The following is a 22,248-nucleotide window of genomic DNA, read 5'->3' as shown; positions in this document are numbered from 1 at the left end:
AAAGATTTCTGATGAGACCAAAAAATCTTTTGCAAAGAAGACAACTTTTCTACCAAACACATGGAGGCTGGTCCTTCACTTTTGGAAAAATGTGGTCAAAGATAATGATAAGCCCATCCATGACTAATCAAGCAAGTTGATTTTGGAAAGATAGACTCAAACACACAGTGAGGCAGAAAGGGCCACAGACGTAGCTTTAGAAAAAACTTTAATTAGAGTTAAAGGAGGCTCACAATGTTGCAGGACACCCCACATCCATATTCACAGCACACTGGTGGATTCTACCTTTATTAAGTAACAATGCTTGCATCATTATATGCTTGTGATACGATCAAAGTCCACAGAGGGATGTTAACATTTTTTTCAGATACATGCTGTAGAGGTAAAGATGCAAGAATTTTCCTGATTTATAGTCATATTTGACTCTGTGATTGTCATATGGATCATATTTTAACATCTATTATTCATTTAAATATAATATGTAATATTTACTGGGAAATTTTAAATGTACATGTATGAATATATATATTATACATATGCTCTTCATATCATATATGTAGACATGAGAGCAGCATATTCATAAGTATGGCTTATTGAAGTCATATGAAAGTATCAGTACTGTTATATAACATTTTTGAAACTGGGTTAAAAATAAAGTTTGTCAGTTCAGTCATGCTGTTTAACCCTCTTGTAACTTCAAATTGCTATTAATATCATTATTATGAGCTTGTGATCCGTATGTCTTCTCTTTCAAATTGAAAGGATTTTATATAGTTCATCTTTCTATTAAAAATAATTATTATTGGTTATATGATTTAAAAGTAATTGATATTTTGACTTTGCATTATTAATATTAATTAAGTACTTCCAATTATCATTTGAAATTAGGAAGTTGGGAGCATCTAGAACTAATATTGATATAATATCATTTTTAAAAATTTATGAACTACTTTTGCATTTATTATCTCATTATTTAATTCATATATCTCTGAATCTGAATTGAACAAGAAAAAGTTATAATCACTTTACAGATATAAATTTGGGGGTTAAGGGATCTGTTCAAGATCAGAGCTACTTTAGTCATATGACGAATTCAGTACAGTTATGATACACCTAACCAAGAATAATGGTTGAATACACTGTCAGTTTCATTGCCTTGGTGACTTTGAAACATTGGTAACTGCTTCTACAATTACAATGTTTTATATTTGTAGTAATTATCCTTTATACAAATATCTGCAGCATGATATAAATATGATTCTAAATCTGAGTTAAAATCTTCAAAGGATGATCGCAACAGTGAGTTAGTTCTTCTGGATCTTCAATGTTAAGATTCATTCATTTGTTCCAGATATTTATTGGGATCTTGCTTTGTGACAAGGACAGAGATGAGTAGAGAGGAATGACCTGTGAAAAATACAGAACTGGCCTCTGTCCTCAAAGATTTTACAATCTCCTAGGGAAAATAGACATAAAACCAGAGTTAGAATAACCACCAAATAATTACAACTAGGAGACGTGCTGGTGCTGTATGCTGCCATGAGGGGGGTTGGCATTTGCACCTAACTTGGGGTGATAGAGTGGGGGTAGGGAGGGGTTCTCGTAGAAAGTGCCTTCCCAAAAGAAACTGACAGGAAATGAGCCTTCCAGGGAAAGTGTCATATATAGAAGAAGCCTTTAAGGAAGAGAAAAAAAGTTGATCTGCTTTAAGAACTTTAAAAAACATGGCCAAAGAGAACCTGGAGATGTGTGTACAGAGATAAAAGATAGAGAGGGATATAATCCAAGGTCTTCTGAAAACTGCATAAACAATCATAAGAGAGTACTCACTTCAGCAGCACATATAATAAAAAAAAAATCTTAAGAGAGATCCTAAACGCAATAAGAAATCATTTCAAGCAAGGACATTATATGAGTAGATAGGCATTACCGACAGATTAATCTTGCTCATATGGGTAAAAGGAAGAGATGGATGAACAAGAACACTTAAAAGAAAGTGATAGCGGTAGAAAAAGAAAACCATGAACAAATTCTGGACATAGTATAATGTAGGTTAACCTTAAATGTGTAACAGATCGAATTCAGTAGATATTGATGACTTTTGAGTCTCCTGCTTGGAGGTTGGAACAATGTTGGCATCATCTCTCAGGATAAAGAATTTGAGGAGCAGGATTTGGAGAATAGGATCAAACATAAGATCAGTGTGTTATTCACTAAGTTTGAAATGTCACGTAGTAGTTATGTGTGTGCATTAAGATAAGAAGACTATCATAGACTGGAAACATACATTATGATGTTAATACTAAATAGGTGAATGGTATCTGAAGCCTGGGTGAGGATAACAATTACACAATGAATAGTGCCTAAGTTCTATGAAAAGGAGTCAATGTCTGAAATACTCGAAGATATCTCCCTGGTACCTAGAAGGGTGACTGGCACAACATATATGTCAAGGAGTACTTCTTGGGATTACTGAGTAGAGAAGAACTGAGCCCCCAAGGAATTAATATAAGAAAGGGCAAACCACATCCCTCCCATGAGAATAAGATGTTGTAGAGGTCCTGTAAAAACAGATGACTGTAGTATCTTGGAAGTTAAGAGAGAGTCATCTTTCAAAAAGAGAAGCTGTAAATCACATTTGCCACTTTAGATGCTGCTGAGAGGTCAGTGGAACTCAATCGAAAGAGATGTGAAGTGTCCTTCGTACAAACAACTTTGCTGAAGTGGCTGAGAGAGAAATTAGGTAGGAGTGGGATGAGGATTTTATGTGAGGTTAGGGAGGTTTAGACTCCATGTTTATTTAATGCTTTTAAGAAGCTTCGCTATGAAGGTGAGCAGAGTTTAAAAAAAGAAAAACAGCATCAGAAGGACTTTTAGGATGAAAAAAGCTGGAGTCTGTTTCACAGCTGATGAAGCAGATCATGCAGTCAAGGAGAAGTCAGAAAAAGCTATCTGAGAAGGTAGGAGAAAGAATTTCTCCTCTCTAAACTGTGCAGCTGATGCAAAGCAGTAACAGCTTCCTGAAAAGGGGAAAGAAGAAGAAAAGATTAATTTATCTATAAAAATGTCACAAGATGATGTCTAATTAACTATAACCACCAACTTGAATCCTGAATCCACTGGCTGCAAAAGCCTTGTGGAAAGCCACATTAAAGACGTGCCTTTATAGTTTAAGAATTGTTCGGTTTAGCTCCAGAAGGTTTCTCTGGGCAATTTTAAAGGCTGTGAAGAGAGATGGTGAGTTTGGGAGTCTTTATGCCAACAGAATCCGATAGAGTTAAAATTATGTATTGGTAAATAAGGAAAATGATCTGCATGTGCCTTCACCAAAATTACTCTTGTAGCTGTATGATTTCTTATACCATTTTAAAGTAAATATTATAAATTCAAACTCATATCTGAAATATGTTATCTATAATAAACTAGCAGACCTTAAGTCTTTCTATCCAGTTTTAGAAGATGTGAACTTTCCAAGTTAATTTAGTTTTAATTCATTTTTGGTAGCATGCATTGCACACTATCTAAATAAGTTTATGGACTTTTGAATTTAAAAAGTCATTGCTCATGTGCATTCAGTATATTTAACTTTTGTAAGCAACAGGCTAAATGTAAAGTACACATACTTGTTGGACTGAAGAACTATTTTTTAACATTATGGTCACCTTCTGTTTATATATATTATATTGATAATAATGGCCTTTCTACATACATATATTAGTGGATATCACACTTCTCCATAGTTTATTATCCTAACTTAAAAAGTACTTTGTGATGAATAGTATTTTCTCATTTTCACTTATTAAACATGTGTTTACTTTGAAAGATGTGTTTCTTGATTTACATAGAAATAAGGTGCAAAATCACAATCTTGTTCCTTTTTGGAATATTCACACAGCATAATGCTGTCTCTTTTTATTTATGACCAATGAGAATATTCAAATGTTATGACTCGTTCTTAGAAAATGATTACAAATCTATCGGAGGAGAGTCTGATAAAATGACATTTATGGATTCATTCTATAATTTCTCTGATTAAAAATACTCCTAACTTGGTGGAATGAGTATAATCTAATGTTTTAAAAAAATCCTTGAAAAAATAAATACATAAAATAAAAAATCCTTGATGATTTTATTTATTTCAATTTATTTGAAAAACATTTCCCACCATTTCTTTTGGTTTGTGACATGCTTAATACGGTTTCTTTTAACCAAAAAGAGGGAACTTTTTTCTTTTAATATTGTTCCCTTTTTCTGCTTTTGTTACTATGAATTGAACACATGTCTAATTTTAGCACTATCAATATAATTTGGGAAGAAAGAATTCCATTCATATATTGTTAAGATATGATGATAAAATAATTCTACCATCTGAATTCAAGCATGTAATACATCTCTGAGAGGTCCTCAAATTTAAGAAGATAACAAAGAAATTATATAATCACCATCACTAAATATATTGCTACAAATTTTAGGTCTTTTCTTTTTGTGTTTTCATATTTTTTTGATTATACCTCTGATGAACTGTAGAGGAAAATTATTTTGATGACGCTCAGTCTAGTTCCAAGAAACCTAGTATAACTCAACATAAACAAAAACAACTCATTCAAGTGCATGGCCAATACTAAAATGTCTTCTTAAAGTTTAATTTATGATCTGTTTGGAATATAAATAAGAGAAATTTTAAAACAATGGTGAACTTGAAGTTTAGTTAATTGGGGAGAACTTCATTTTAACTATCTGGAAATATCAAAGCTAAATGTTAATACTACACCCAAAGCAATATTTCTTTGAAGCATGTAATGAAAAAGTAAACCTATATTTTCATGATTATTTTTTTAATTTTTAAGGAGATTATTTTTAAGGAAATACAATAACATATGTCTAGAGTTTGCCTTTGGTCTGTTGGGCCAGTGCTCCTTGCTCTTCTATTCTTATGGCAGATTTTCATTGTGTGAAATGTAATTTTCACTGCTATTTCTTGGTAGTTTTATTCACTGTTAAAATATACTTTTATTAAATATTTTTTCTAAGATAAAATGATAGCAAAAAGTACTATCAGTAAACACTGCAGAATGTGACGAGCTCAAATTAACAGTAGCAATGTGAATTTACCAGTAGCCCAGTGATATGACAGCTGCCTGCCTCCTGGCTCATAAGTTATATCTTCATTAGAGAATAATTAAGATGCTTATATTAAATAATCAAAGACAGAGCTATTGTCTGGTTTATGTGAAATAAGAATAACTAATATCATGGCTCAGATATGTTTTCAATATGTGACAGCTATTTAGAAATGTTCTATACAGATTTTAGACATTCTTTGTCTTGTATCAAAGTAATTTTTTTGTAGGTAATGTGTAACAGCTTTGTGTAAATCTTGCATTAATTATTCTCTTTTTTTTTCTTTCCTACTGTCACTTTTTTCCTTTTCTTTACTTTCATGTTTGTAACCCTACTCTTTTCTTCCTTAATTATTTTATTCTTACTCTATTTTCAAAAACAATTCCGTCATGCAGATAGATGCTGTGAAGCGAATAAAGGCGAAAATGGAAGCCAGTCATGGCAGCTGAATGCTGCTGGGTTTTCTTTCATTATAGCCATAAGTTTGTCTTGGATGTTTTAATGTTGTTGTTATATATTTCCTTTTATGCCTTGCAAATTTACAAGACTAATCGGGAATTATGATAAAAGATTTTCTATGGTCCAACTAATTATGCATGTATTTTCACCCATGAACAATTAGCCTATTTTCCTTTCCGCCAATTGTCAATCTTAAAGTAGATAATTTGTCAGAAAATCACTGAAAGAAAGAGAATCAGGAATGTTTCTTCCAGGATACAGTTCACTGCATAACTTGCTTCATTCTAAAGTTTCCTTTAATTTCTAAGGTTGACCTTGTTAAATATCATGTCACTTTTACTTGAAACATAAGCATTTGCTGCATCTAATCTTCTTTCATTTGATTATTTTGCAAATATAATTCAATATCCATGACCATACACTGTATAAATAGTAATTTTATTATGTAGAATTGTGGATCTTTTATATTGGTTTTCATTGTTACTCTTTCAAATGTAAGTTTCTAACTTCATGGACATTTATAAAATTTCATGGTGTTTACCATTTATATAGAACATAAACCTGGTAACTTTTATTATATTAGATGTGTATCCCTACTGTGCTGCCTATTTTCCTTTTATTGACCTAAAATGTCATAGGAATAAAAGTGAAAGTGTTTCCTCTTTTAAATTTGAACATCAATTTAAAATATCCAGACTTTTCATTAGGTGAAAATATATCTCTGCAAATATCCCAAAGTAAATAACAAATTAATTTTGAATGTGTTTAAAAAGTTGCACCCTGTTCACTGGTTATGGATTGTGCTGTGAGCTGGCATCAAAAATTGATGTTGTAACAACATACACGTATACTTATTTTTCACATCTTTCTGGACATGTAAGAGTCAATATCTTTGCAAGGACCAGAGACAGAAGTAAATAATTTAGCTACTACTTGCAAGAAGATGAAACTGAGTTCCATTTTTCAAAGGAAGCTGGATTTGAGGAATTATCATGAGTAATGATTTCAGTTTTCACATTTTCATGCATTATAAAATAAGAAGTGTTTTGTGCTTTTCACTCCCAACCACACCCTAGTAAATGATCTTACTACTCATTCTGGATAATTAGAAAGCAATCGGATTTACATATGTGCGCAAAAGTGACCATACTTATATGGTAAATCATATTGTTGGATTCTAGGCTTTGAGAATCACTCATCAAAAACTATTTACTTTGTGGCATGAAGGTATTCTCTTATTCTTTCAAAAAACTAGCGATAGGATCCTATTATGTCAGATCTAAGGCTAGACTTCTCGTTAGTAGTCTATCTTCTTTATCTTTTCTAAACTCTGCAGTGCACTGCTGTCTTTCTTTCTTCTTTCTTTCTGTCTTTCTTTCTTCTTACCTAGCAATGGACCTTTAGAAGTAACCCATCCACAGATTAAACATACTTCTGCCTCCTTCCCTTCTCTTCTGCTGAGACAAAGGAACTTCCAGACTTTAGTATGAAAATCTAACCTGCTTATGGGGAATGTTCTATTTTTAAAATCACCATAGCCAACTTTTTATTTTTTATTAAAGAACTAATTATAAGTGCATATAATATTCAAGGATATCTGTGCTTATAAAAGACATGTAGACTTATTGGTTACTAATATGTAGAAAGTGTTGGGAAAAAAGTTTCAATAACTCTTCCAGGAACAATTTTTCTGTTCACTATAACCTGACTGGATCTTTCCAATAAGATAAATGCTTCTTCAAGAAAGTCATGTAGAAATTATTTTGACATAGTATATGATAGCAAAATATTTTTTAAGAACATGGAATAGGTCTCCTATAAGACAACATAGTTGATTTTTTAAATTTAATATTCTATGATTTAAGGTTACCAACAGTGATATGAAGAAGACTCGAAATCAGGTTTACATGATACCTAAAATAATATTTTGACAGTTGATAAAATAATCTAAAATTAAACTTTTATTCTCACAGAATTACTTACATTTAATAAATTCAGCATTTAGTTTTTTTAAAAGATTTTATTTATTTATTCCTGAGAGACAGAAAGAGAGAGACAAAGACAAAGGCAGAGGGAAAAGCAGGCTCCTGCAGGGAGCCAGGTAAAGGACTCCAACCCAGGACCCTGGGATCATGACTTAAGCCAAAGGCAGATGCTCAACCTCTGAACCACCCAGGAACCCTTCATTTAGTTTTTATAAACATCTAAGTACAGATCAGGTTTTTAATCCTGAAATTAATGAGCAACCTTTCATTTGACCAAATGTTTATGCTTAGAAGATGTTATTTTACAGTTCTGAGAAATGCATAAATTCTTGAAAATAGATCCTCAGATATCTTAAAATACAGGCTCTGTGCTTTGGTTTATTTCCACAAGAAATAGGAAAGCACAAAACTCTGAACAGTATAGCTATAGCATTTCAATAAACGAAACCTTAGGGATTGTAAATTACCATCTCAGATTTAAAAAAATAATAATAATAATGTGTAAGTGTTGCTAAGTTATCTTTTTTATAATCTGAGTTTTAGTCTTGTTATATGCAACCATGTAATTTGACAGTGCTTTTTAGTCTAATTAGTATCTGCCTATAAGTCTAAGTGAATGTTATTATTGGTAAGCAAAACATAAAAATTCAGCTTATTTTATGTCTCTCCCTAGTATTACCCAATGATTTTTTTCATCCAATAGATTTTTAAATAAAATGCTGTGTCTGAAATGTATAAAATAGGAACTTGTGTGTTAAGGTGAGTTTTATGTTAATCATTACATTTAATGTGTCTATGTCTATTGACATGTATATCATATCTCCAAATGTTTAATCATTCCAAAATTTTGTTAACAGGCATATTATATGAGTTATTAGGTTAGGCTGACTTACTTATGGATGATTGTGGCATGTGGAGCATCAGGGTTAATTTCTTGTATAAACATAGATATCTCCTTTTTTTCTCCTCCCAGCTCTTGCTCGGTCTGTCTTCTTTTCTCCTTTAATTATTCAGTGCTACTGGTTTCTCTACCCCAAACCAAACTCTGTAATTATTCATCAGATCACTATAAAGCTCACCAATACCACGTGCCAGATGTGCCAGCAGAGTATGCCTAGCAAGTAGCAGTAAATTCTTTTCTATGAAACTTCTTACATGGGAGATTCATAGGTCAATTAACATTTTTCATCCTCTCTCCTCATATTAGTCATTGGGAATAGCTATACTTTATAAATGCTACACTCATACTATTTCCAAAAACATTACACAAAAGAACATATATGCATTCATTCCTGGTAGACATGGACAAGATTAAAATGTCTTATGGCTTTATTTTTTAAAAAATTTATTTCCATTATTTCCTTCATCTAAAGTTTCTTAAGTATTTTAAAAAATTATATAAGTAAATAAATATATTCTAGACATTGGATTAATAGTGTATGTATGTTATTTCAGTTGGACATATAAAATGAATACATGTGCAAATAATTTAATTGCAAATAGTTTTTACTATTTAAATATACAGAAGATTTTTTTAATTAAGAGTTAAAAATACAAGTATGCACAGTAGTTCATAGGTTCTACAATTTGGATCAATTTGGAAGCCATTATAATTTAACTCAAATATTTTCCATATAAGAATGGCCACTTACCATATTTAACTAAATTAAAACTGAAATACGGAAAATTCTACTGTAGTTTCAACTTTATACAATTGGATTTGTGATTAGTCAGTTATATTCAACAAAACAGAGTTGCAAGAGGTAATTAATCATTTTTGGGTCAGGATGAGCTCTATTATGTATCTGAAAAGCGTCTTATTTATAATATGGTATACCTACACTGGGAACGGAAAAATAAATTTTAAAATTACAAATGATTTTAGTGATTTAAGGTAGATATTTATATTACCAATACAACCATTAACTATGTTTGGGGCGAGTTTTCAAGAAGAGTTAGCTCATGTTACCTATAATAGTACTTACAGTTTGAAGTAGTTAAGAAACCTCTCTAGTTACGTAAAATTATCTGAAAATTTCCACCTGTTTGTTTTTGGTTATGATATTGGCAGCACTGGGAGCTTTGGTGTGTTACAATACTACCTAATTAAATGTTATTTATAATTTTCTTTAGCCCTTATGTATTATAATTTTGCTTAATGAATAAAGATATCAGATCATAAGGTTATATCTAAATGTGCCATTTTATGCATCTTATTATTATGGCACAAATCTGTGAGGTATGATATAATACCCTTCAAACAACCTTTGAATAGGTACAAATTAAGTAGGTTTTCTCTTATTATGGCTTAATTCCTTCCTTCATTCTTTTCTTCCCATTCATTCCATCATTTCCTCTCTTCTTCCCTCCCTCCCTCCATTCTTTCCTTCCAATTCATAATTTCTAATAGTCCCTCTCTCTCCCTGTCTCTCCTCTATTCCTCTTTTTTCCTCCTCTTTGTCTCTCTTGCTCTCCTCTCTCTCTCGTCCACCCTCCAGCCTTCCTTCCCTCCCTCTGGATTTCTAGCCATAAATAAATAGGATGTATTTTTTCTATTCCTTTTCCATTAATCAGTGGTAAATATTAAAGTCTTAGCATTTGTGGTTTGGATATATGTCTTAAAACCTTCAGAAAGACTAACGTATTGAATGGGTAGCTCAAATTTGCATAATTCAAATGACTAGAGATGTAAATATTTGACAAATCGCCCTTGAAATTATTTCAGTATGAATTGAAATTAGTAAAAATTCCATTTCCAAATCACTTGATGATGTCATAAAAAATAAATGAATTATTTAGTCACTATTAATTCTTGATAGTTTATCATAGAATTTAGAAGATATTACCACAGTAAATTTTAGGATCTAACTAAAGAAAAAAAAAAAAACATCTAATTAACCTGATTTCTTCTGTGTTGCCATCTATATTGGTAGAGTCAACATTTAGATTTAATACTTTTTTAACTTTTAAATATAAAGCTTTAATATTATCTCTTTTTAATTTATTGTACCTAAAAACTTGATGAAATACATAATGCTTATTATAGTATATTAAGCAGCATCTCAATTTTTATCTAAGGTAAAAAATTCAGTAATCTTAAATCTAATTTAATTGTTCTGAAATAAGACAGAGATGTGAGTGTAATATCCATGCTTCGTTTTCCAAATGCCTTTGGTTTTAATATCTTCTTATCTAAGATGATTCAGATAAAGATTTTTTGATAGTAGTCCACTCTTCTCCTATAGCTATTCATTAATTTCGAAGCCCAAAATGAAAAAATTGAAATAGCCAAGGAAAACTCCTATGTTCAAGAGTTCTATTATTATAGCTTCACTGATCTGAACTGCAACTGATGTCCTTACTGCTTTGTTGATAGACTATAATTCATAGACTATTATTTTACCTAATTTTAAAAGATAGATTCATTCAAGTATAATCAAATTTCATTTTAAGTGTGAACTAATTGTATTTTTAGGTATATTGTAAATTTTCTTAATTTGTGTGTGTTGAGTTAAATTAAGTTATTCTCTATCATTCCATTTTAACTAATAAAATATAAAGTTACATATTTGCAAGCACTACATAATGTTAAGAGATAGCATCTTTTTCTTAATTATATCATATTTATTTTTATTCTATACCTGTACTAAATGGGAACTATGAAATAAGTCTCCTAGTTAATTTTTTAAATGCAAGCAATTAAAAATTACTGTTTTAAGTAACATCCATGATTCATGAGCTTCTTTAAGAATATTTTTATCTCACATCTTACACTGATTTTATGTATAACACTTGTGTTTTAAAGTGACTATTTCTGATCACTTTAATTGCATTTGTTTTCATCATAGCTTAGTTTCTTGAAAAAAAAATGTACGTTGTAAATGTATTGTCTTCAGTATCATCTCTTATTTGAAACCCCCAACATAATATCCAGCACTATGTGTAATCCTATGCATGTGTTTCATAGTATATTAAATGTCATTTTATTTTCTGTACCTCTGTGTCTCCATTGTTGTAATAAAGAAAACTGAGGAAAATCTTTGTTATATGTGTTTTCTTTATTACTGGTACAAATTTTTTCTGTCCTTGTTGTGTGTTTTCATTTCTAACTTGGTCAAATCCAATATCTCAATGTAATAAACATATAATCATTGAGTGACTTCTTTTTGGGATAAATAAATACATCATCAGTCGGCTCATATTGTAAAAATAATTTAGATACACTATTAAATACTGTTTCTTTCATAGTAAACTAGTTCAAGTCTTCTTAGAAGACTTCGATAACCAGTAAGAGATGAAAGTAATTGATACTATCTTAATAAAATACAAGAATATAGTTAATAATTTTAATAATGCAAGCATTGTTAAATAGTTTCCTTTCCTAGCAAAAGTTTATAAAGGCAGAGATAAATGCTTAAAGAGATTTTTAAAATGTCTTTGGTTAATGTATTGCTATAATTTGGCTTAAGCACCATAAGAATAAAATTATAGAAAGTTCCTAAGTTTCTCTGCTTAAACACAGCCAGGGTATGAAACAAAAATGACTTTGGTCCTATTCTTTAATTAATTCTATTTTTTAATGTGTACTGCCACACATGCTGTGTGGAATATTTAATTGACCCTTCATAAAGTCTCTTTAAAGTATCATTATCCCATATTTTAGATGAGAATAGTGAGGTCTAAAGAAGTTGAATAATTTATGTAAAGAGTCACAGTTAGAATCCAGGTCCAGTGCTCTTAATGAAGCATTATATTTCTTTTTTTGTTTTAGTAGTGGACCTGGATTCAAATGACAATTCTTTATTATGGAAATTATTCAGTTAGTTTTTACAGAGGACAAATTGCTGCATTAGATATGAATATGTATTTCTCTTATATAAATGAAGTCAAGTGCTGCATTGCCAGATAAAAATGAAACAGTGTAGAAATTACAAAGGAGAAAATGTTCATTTTCAAGATTTGCATAATTTTAAGGCACATTTAATCTTTCTTATTCCAGAACAGCCTAGTCTTAAATGTAGGTCTTAATATATATATATCCCCCATTAAAACATATTTATATACATTTCAAAATGAAAATCTTAACATAATATTTTGTTATAACTTTTGAGCTCTTTCAGTTGATTCAACAGTTACAGAGGTTTTAGATGTGGGGAGAGAAAGAAAGTTGTTTTTCTTTGCTGTTCTTGTTTTTATTTTTCCTGAAACCCTTTGACAATGAGACAGTATCAAAAGGGAAGTATCTGGGAATTATTGGACATTTTTATAGTGACTGTCACAGTGACTTTACATTACTCTATTTGCTTTATATTACTTTCTTGTTTGGGATCACTATGAAAAAGCTAAAGAGATTTGAGGAAATCTATTCGAATAGTGTCATCTATACCAATATCTTATGTAAACAAACTGAGGATCAGAGAAGCCAAATTGGGAGGCATTAACTCTCAGCATTCCTCCTGTCTTTGTTTTATCAAATTACACTGAATCAGAGAAAGAATAACTCAATCCCTAGTCTATAATTCATACAGACTTTGTCTTTGTTCCACTTCCTTTAATTTCTTCTTGATTGCCTCAAAGAAAAAACAATGTGAGTTAAGAAAGGCCATGTATAAATCAACTACAGTTCCTTCCAGTAATCTCCATACTTCATTCAACAAATCAGCTTACCTTTCTCACTTCCACTCTTATACAAAGCTCCTTTCCCATGATCAATGTAATATAATAAACTCACACTCAGTTTCTAGCCCTAAAGGAATATCAAATTAAAAGTGATCACTTTATGATTTTTACATATTTCCTGAAAATACCTTATAAAATGACTTTATTGCATTGTTAGTGTGAAGAGGTCATTTTCTAGTAATATTTTTGTGTACTGTCTAATAAAAACTAAAACAGGTGTTTTCATATCAGCATCTGTCCTTTTCATTTTAAGAAATCAAAATAAACAGCTTCGAACCAGAATTTACATAGTGGCTATATGCTTGCTTCTCTACTGATTTCTCATTTATTATTACAAAGAGAAACAATTAAAATATTTAAAAATTCATATTATAATTAATATAGACTATTTTTTCCTTACTTAGATAAGGTTAGCAAAAGTAAAAATCAGCTCTTCAAACTAGCATTTCTGTTTTGAATGCATGAACAACAACTTTGAATTTACTATTGTCTCTATATAATTTCACAAAGGCTAAATATATATGTTACATAGAAGATTAAATGCAAAACTCTCTGGTGTTCTTGAAAAATGATAAGAAAAATATTGTTTCACAGTGCTTATTGGTGGAAAACAAAAAAATATTGTGGCATTTTGATATACTGGCCTGTTCCATCAAATGGCTCAGACATGAAGGAAAGTTTATTTAAGGGAATATAACCATTGCTCTACAGCAAGGGCTGGTCTGGTTCATCGGTGAGTCCCATAATACTAAAACAGGAAGCCAAAAATGTTTAAGACTTTCCTGTGTGTCATCACTTAGCAGGTCATTTTTTCTTGATTAATGAAGGGCATAAAAGATTGTTTATTGAATTTATAGACTTTCTCAGTCAATTGAGGCATGTTAGCCATTTTTGGGGGGAAGATTTTCAAGATATGACATTGTATTTTTTTCCCATTTTCAGAAAGACTTTACTTTTGAGAAGTTTCAGGTTCACACCAAAATTGAGAGGAATGTACAGAGTTTCCCCATTTCTTCCTGCCCCAGTACATGTATAGCCTTTCCCCTTATCAACTTGGAGAATGGTCCAGTTGTTACAATTGATCGACCTCGATTGATACCACTAACATCGTTTTTACTCAGAGACCAGTTTTTGCATTAGGATTTATTTTTGGTGTTGTCCATTATATGTGTTTTGATAAATGCATAATGAAATGTGCACACCATTATAGTATTTTACAAAAGTTTCACGGCTCTAAAAATCCTCCATTGTCTGCCTGTTCGTCCCTCCTTCTCTCCTAACCCCTGGCAACCACTGGTCTTTTTTACAGCCTCTATAGTTTTCCTTTTCTGTAATGTCATGTAGTTGGAATCACATAGCACATAACTTTTTCAGAAGATTGGCTCCTCTCAGTAATATGCATTTAAAGTTCTTTCATGTCTCTTCATGTTGTGATGGCTCATTTTTTTTCAGCATTGAATAATATTCCACTGTCTGGATGTACCACAGTGTATTCATTCACCCAGAGGAGCATATCTTAGATGTACTTTTTAAATATATTGAAAATCTGCACTTCTATTTTAAAGTATACTATATGATATATTATTTTGAAGTACTATGTAATAATATACATTATAAGTGGTCTTACATATTTAGATGTTTCATTTTAATAATGTAATGGGGGTTTTAAAATAGAACCCTAAGGCAGAAATTGAAATCTCTACAACTCAATATAGTAAATGTCTAAAGCTGGAAAATTTTCAAAACCTAGTGTTATAAATTCCTTAGAAAATAATAGGATCCATATATTTGTTCATATTTTTCATTTATTGTCTTACATATTTATAAAATTCAAAGGTCTGTATATTTAATAATTTTGCAATAGATTAAACAGTTTGTAATTTAAACAATTTGTAAAATATTGTAGTTTAATCTTATACAGTTATGATTCAATTTTGTAATATAGAGTCTTTAGGAAAAAAGTATTTTGGGGGCACCTGGGTGGTTCAGTCAGTTGAGCGTTTGACTGCATTTTAGCTCAGGTCATGATCTTAGGGTCATGAGATGGAGCCCATGTGGAGCTTCACTCTAAGTACAGTCTGCTGTCCTTTTCCCTCTGCCAGTACTCATGTGCACTCTCTCTCTCTCAAATAAATAAATTAATTAAATCTTATTAAAAAAGAAAATATGGTATTTTTTACCTGTGCAAAATATTCCATATTCAATAAGTGGAACTAACTAATGTTAACAGAAAAAAATGAATTTGGCCAGTTAATGGTTAAACCAAAGAACTAAAATTTAAGTTATTCTATTCTTTAGCACTGGTTCATGTATGTTTTTATCATATTCATTCCAATCTAAGAAGTTTTATTCCCTATAAGTCAATAAAAACCTTCATTATCTTATGAGAAATACTCAAATCATCTTCACCAAAGAAAAATAACACATACCATAAGATTTAAACTGCATATGGAGGGATCCCTGGGTGGCGCAGCGGTTTGGCACCTGCCTTTGGCCCAGGGCGCGATCTTGGAGACCCAGGATCGAATCCCACGTCAGGCTCCCAGTGCATGGAGCCAGCTTCTCCCTCTGCCTGTCTCTATCTGTGTGTGTGTGTGTGTGTGTGTGACTATCATAAATAAATAAAAATTTAAAAATAAATAAATAAACTGCATATGGAAAAGTACAGTTAGTGAGATAACAATAAATTTCCAAAGTAGCAGTTTGAATAGTTATGACAGGGATCCCTGGGTGGCGCAGCGGTTTGGCGCCTGCCTTTGGCCCAGGGCGCGATCCTGGAGACCCGGGATCGAATCCCACATCAGGCTCCCGGTGCATGGAGCCTGCTTCTCCCTCTGCCTGTGTCTCTGCCTCTCTCTCTCTCTCTCTCTGTGACTATAATACATAAAAAATAATAAAAAAAAATTTGAATAGTTATGACATATAAAATATTTTATATCTTGCATTTTTTTGTGAAATGATCAGTGGTTTCCACTCCAACACACTTAGCAATTTGAAATGTCAGTGTAGTTAGGAGCACAGGTATTCTGTTGTGGAAGGACTCTAGATTTTTCACAATCTCTCATGGTTTGTTGCACCAGATTTATAAAAAACACTTAGAAATATTCATTTCTAAAGTTTTCAGTTATTAGAAACATTTACCAAAAATGTGCTGTTATCTGTTAGATAACACTTTTTTTTTTCAAAATCAAGACAGCTTATATCTTTAATTCCTTTCCTTATATTAAATATAGTACTTTAACTTTTTCTGAGAATGTGACAAGTTTTCATCAACACTCCCATAGAAGAATAATAACTTTATATTTTAGAGTGTTCCTTTTTACAGGGAATTGTTTTCAAAAGATAAATACTAAAACCTCTAGAAGGATTGTATAGATAATAAATTTTAAAAATGGTGTGAAGGAGATGAGCCACTTAGAATGTCTTTCCATTACAAATTACACAGAACAGTTATATGTAATTGTAAATATATAGTATGTAAATGATAATACTTTATCTTATACAGTGTCCATTTTTAAAACATATTAATGGTCACTAATTAATGTTCTATCACTAATCACATGTTCTAGGCTGAGTCTATTTTCTCACTGCTTCAAGTATCAAGCAGAGATTGACAAGCCTGGGTGCATTATGGAAATGGAGGTGGAAGAGGAGACAGGAAAGACTGGACAGATGTTTGAAGCCATAGCCCAGGCTTCCACTAGCTTCTTTCCTGCAACAGATTCTACTTCCCTTCCTATGTATCTCTAACAACTCTCTGCCATCTTTTGTGAAAAGATCACATGTTTGAGGTTCTGTTGGTGGTGGTGACTAATTTTGGTTTAGGTGATTTATTTATCTACTCAGTTTGCAAGGTCCACATTTTTAATTTCATCATTTTTATCACTTCACTTTGACCTTTTCAACCATCTTCCGTATTTTATCTCTAATATTTATATATATGCTAGTTTCAAAACATACCATATATTTTCATACATTTCCACATTTACTCATGGCGTATTCTGTCAAAAATCACCTCCTGTCATCACATGGAAATGTTCTCATTCTTCAATACCATTTCAAGCATTGTCTTCTCTATTACGTCTTACTTGACCACGAACTACTAACATATGTGATTTTCCCCCCATCTGCTCAGGTTACATTAATTTTTACCACTAGTAAAACAATCAATTGCATTGCATTTCAGTTTCCAGTTATATGTCTTACTCTTCTCTCTCAATTTATATGAGTCCCCAGTGAAGAGAGTCTTTTGCCTTTTTCTTATTTCATCTTCACAACTGCTTGATAAGATTGTTTAATAAGATTGTGCTAAATTAAAGGATGATCATGTATTTTGGCTCAATTCAGCCTTGGGCAAAAATATTTCTGTATTATCAAAGGAGAAGAAGATATTTTGAAAAGATATTTTATAATTCTGCCTTTGTAAACAAGCATATCTAGGAAAAGACATTCTTAGGAAAATGTATAGAGTTTTGTAATTATAAATCATACACACACATACATAATTCTCTTCCCATTACCAAACCAAATATCCTCAATTAGCTAATTAGATAATTATCTTGCCCCAAATCAGATAGTAAATATAAGTAAGTAAATAAATAAGTAAAGTCGGGTTTATCTGTGCTGCCCTCTCAACCTACCTTCTCCCAAATAATACTTCCTAGTAAGGATAAGTGACTTGAAGGGAAATTTGTATTATCATTGAGTGTGTGTGTGTGTGATATATGTATATATATATATATATATATATATATATATACATATTTGTTATATGTGTAAAGAACATATTGACATAAGAATCAAAATAAATAATAGAGACACAGTGGTAAGAAATAGATGATATAACATACAATCCTCACCCCCCCACACAAAGAAATTTGGTCGTAAGCAAGAATACATCTACATCAATATTGCTTAACTGAGTACATCCAGAAAAGACAACACCACCTTACTAAAATGTACTGAAATATCTTGAGGATTTAAAACACATACAAATAGTAACAGTAGGCTTTGTTAATATAGTTGAATAATACTGAAAAATCATTGGTAAATTTTACTTATAATATTAAAAACCTGAAAATTTCAGGAGTGCCTGGGTGGTACAGTTAGTTAAGCATTCAACTCTTGGTTTCAATCAAGTCATGATCTCAGGGTCATGAGATCAAGCTCTTCATTGGGCTCCACACTCAGCTTGGAGTCTGTTGGGTTTCTCTCTCTCTCTCTCTGCTCCTATATCCTGCCCCCTACATTCTCTTTCTTTCTCTCTAAAATAAATAAATCTTAAAAAAAAATCTGAAATTTCACCTTTTGAAATTAATGTGTGGATACACAAATAGTGTTATCAAGGATTATCAGATATTAATCTCGGACATGAACTTTTATAATTTGTTTTTGGATTACTGAAAGAGCTCCAATAAACTCAATACATGTTCTTTCAATACACAGCAAATTACTTTTGTGTGATCCTAAAACTCAAACATCTGTCAGGCTGATCACAATGCACTTATAAATAGTGCAATTTCATACAATTATATACTCTTCTCAAGATTAGAACTTTTAATTTTTAATATAGTTCTAAAGATTTTAAATTTTAAAATCCCAAGATTCCTTTCCCCAAATGCAATCCTTTATAAAAGAGTCCACAATTTTCTTTTCACCATTAACAGTACTCTTACACAGCCATCACAGATATTAGTAGCATTACATACTTTTTCTTTACACTGTTCATTGAAAACTGCATGCCTAAAAATTCATGTTGCACCCACACAGTTTTCACTCAGCTAGTTCACTAAGCAGTTAAATATCCAAATAATATGAACTTGAGTGAACTTAAAAAGTTGCTAATAAGTGCACTTTGTCAGGAAGCTGAACGATGTAAATACTTTCATTATCTCATGAATATTAGAAGCTTTTCCAAGAGGGAGTCAAGATACAACAGAGAAAAGATCAGAATACAAAAGGGGTACAGTCTTTATTTTAGGGAAAAGGTTTTTGATTCGTTAGCAATAATCTGTTGCAAGTTTCAACCTTATTTTTGTTTCAGTGAAGACAAATGGGTCTGAAATGCACAAGATAACCATAACAACAAATGTAACAATAGTAACAGCAAGAAAATCTAATGGTGAAGTAAAGAGGGCGGGTGAATTACAGAATAGAATATATATATATAATATATTTATATTATATATATATATATTTATATAATATATATATTCTTGTCCCAAACCAGGCAAAAGCAGTTTCATCTATAAGAGTCAAAAAGAGCATTTTTAATAATTCTCTTGCTTTCATTTATTTTAACATCACCCTTACAAAGATCAAGAAAGATTATGACATACAGAAGTATGGGAATGAATGACCAGAAAGATAATTTGCTATATGAATAATGAACAAATGAAAAAGGAATGGTATTCAACCATGCTGAGTTCTAGTCATAGTGAAATTCACATCTAAAACCAGAAGAATGAAAATGGTTTTAAACCTTAGACCTTAATGAAGACAGTTTATCAAAAATAATGATACAAAAACACTTGTAAAATGTAAATACATGTTTACAATTATTTTTATGCATCACAGTTCATAAGTGTTAGCAATATTCAAATGTTTAAGCTTCTAAAATATAGGAAGGTTTGGGGTAAAAGTGGGGAAATTCTATTTTTTTAAAGAAAATACTGTAAACAAAAATAAAAATAAGTTACTATAAAAATGAGCATAAAGTAACAAGTATAACAAATGAAATAATAATGCATTTGTACAGTTCTTAGGAATTCCCAAATCATTTTCATAATATGATTCTCAAATAATATTTTAGCTAGGATACATTAGAATTATTACTCACATTTTATCAATAATGAAAAAGAACAAAATTGTAATTATGATCTAGTTATATCTAACTGCAATGTGTGAGCCACAAAATGCATGAACAATGCATTGCATTGTGTGTCTATCAAAGTGTAAATGTCATAAAATATTACCTATTTATAATTTAAATGAAAAAAATGTATCTTAGGAGAGTACACTCCATTTTTTTTCCCAGGTGTATGTGGAAGCAACAAAAAAATAGTTTAGACGGAGGAAGAATATAAAATCCAATTATAGTTGCTCGTCAGTTGGCAGTTTGATTTTTAATTTTTTAAATTAGCAGAAAATAGTTTTAATCCTTGCTGATGCAACTTGTAATATTTTCCTTCTTTTTATTTAATACAGTTTAAAGGGGGTATTAACCACACATTGGAAACTTCAGAAGTCCAAACCTTTGTTTCAAACAGGGATATTAAATATGAATCAAAATAAAATGGATCTATCAATTCAGGAATGAACACCAGGCACCCTAAATGCAGGAGGCCTGTGGTCATGACACAAAAATGTGTTATTTGGAAAAATGGAAACAGTGTGACATGTGCTCAGTTTACTAAGATGAGTGGTTTTAACACTTCCCTCTTTAATAGTGAATTTTATAATATGAATAAATCAACATTTACTTTTTTCCACATTTATGATTACTACTGCCAAGGTGACCTGAAAGTCATGTTTTTTGTTAAATATATAAAAATAGATATTTATAATGATTTTTTCTAAATACAATATATAAATATCACATTTACAAACATATGTCTGATTCTCCATTTAGTTTAGCTGAGAAAAGGCTATCAAATCCAAAGACAAATCTTAACATAATTTAGGATCTGATTAACAGATCTGTTATTCCCAGTAGAGAATAGAAAGTCTTATAAATGCGTAATAAGACATTTATTTACACAATTCCATAGGTTGGAGAATATTATTTTCTTTCTTGACAAGTGGGTTATGTCAAGAAATGTAAATACTGCAGCTTTGTCTATAGTGGGGGAATGTTGTGATTAGACTTCATTTTCACTATCCCCATCATTTTTGAAATTGTGAGGCTTATTAAACTTTTTATAACTTTTTAAAAATTACATCAGGCTCCCGGTGCATGGAGCCTGCTTCTCCCTCTGCCTATGTCTCTGCCTCTCTCTCTCTCTCTCTGTGACTATCATAAATAAATAAAAATTTAAAAAAAAATTTAAAAAAACTTTTTAAAAATTATTATTTTGTTGAACTAGTCTAGACCTTGTCTCACTTCTATACTTTTGTTCGTTCTGCTACACTTTTTTATTCTTTGTTAATGTGGAGATCCTATGGAAAAATCATGAAACATCAATTTACCAATTTAAGATAATTTCCAAGTCTGTAAGTGACAGATGATTTTTGAAAACAGCTTGTTTATCAACAGTGTGAGAAACTGTGAAATCCTTAGGGATGATAGTTGGTTTTGAATCCAGTGCAACGTCCTTTTTTTTGGAGGAGTGGGGATGTATTATTGTAGAGTGTGCCTTCTATAATGCAAGATTACCACTAATTCTAGTGAAAACCCTTATTATTAACTGTATGCCTTTATTAATATAAAAGTCTTTTTTTTCCTTTTTTTTTGAGCTCTTTGTTCCTTTATTTTTTAATAATACATTTATTTTTTTATTGTGTTCAATTTGCCAACATACAGAATAACACCCAGTGCTCATCCCGTCAAGTGCCCCCCTCAGTGCCCGTCACCCATTCACCCCCACCCCCCGCCCTCCTCCCCTTCCACCACCCCTAGTTCGTTTCCCAGAGTTAGGAGTCTTTATGATCTGTCTCCCTTTCTGATATTTCCTACCCATTTCTTCTCCCTTCCCTTCTATTCCCTTTCACTATTATTTATATTCCCCAAATGAACGGGACCATATAATGTTTGTTCTTCTCCGATTGACTTACTTCACTCAGCATAATACCCTCCAGTTCCATCCACATTGAAGCAAATGGTGGGTATTATTCTTTTGTTCTTTGCTTGTATTTTTTGGAGCTTAATGAATGAAATTAAATTTTAGGAACTTGTGCTTTGTAAGTAGAAAAGGACTTAAAAGGATGTATAATCCTAAAGATTTATGTTAATTTCTATTAGTTCTATTTTAGTACGTATCAGAAAGCCCATCTAGTTCTACACTAA

At 31.3% G+C, this 22,248-nt stretch overlaps 1 protein-coding gene across 2 annotated transcripts in view; it reads left to right on the top strand.

Moving 5' to 3' along the window:
* The window catches only part of NCAM2 (neural cell adhesion molecule 2), a 503,824-nt gene that overhangs the window by 464,058 nt on the left and 17,518 nt on the right, over positions 1-22,248 (top strand). The window contains exon 16 of one of the 2 annotated variants that reach the window (XM_025995673.2): positions 5,517-9,441. The exons of the other annotated variant lie outside the window; for it this stretch is intronic. Coding sequence (XP_025851458.1) covers positions 5,517-5,623 — 107 coding nt within the window. The 3' untranslated portion in view covers positions 5,624-9,441. Of the gene's footprint in view, positions 1-5,516; positions 9,442-22,248 lie in introns of those variants that run through there. 2 annotated transcript variants of the gene reach the window in all.

Source organism: Vulpes vulpes, chromosome 15, assembly GCF_048418805.1.
Source record: "Vulpes vulpes isolate BD-2025 chromosome 15, VulVul3, whole genome shotgun sequence".
In the NCBI taxonomy this organism is placed as follows: Eukaryota; Metazoa; Chordata; class Mammalia; order Carnivora; family Canidae; genus Vulpes; species Vulpes vulpes.
Note: the sequence above shows the minus strand (reverse complement) of the source record. Positions and strands in the feature narration are given on the sequence as shown.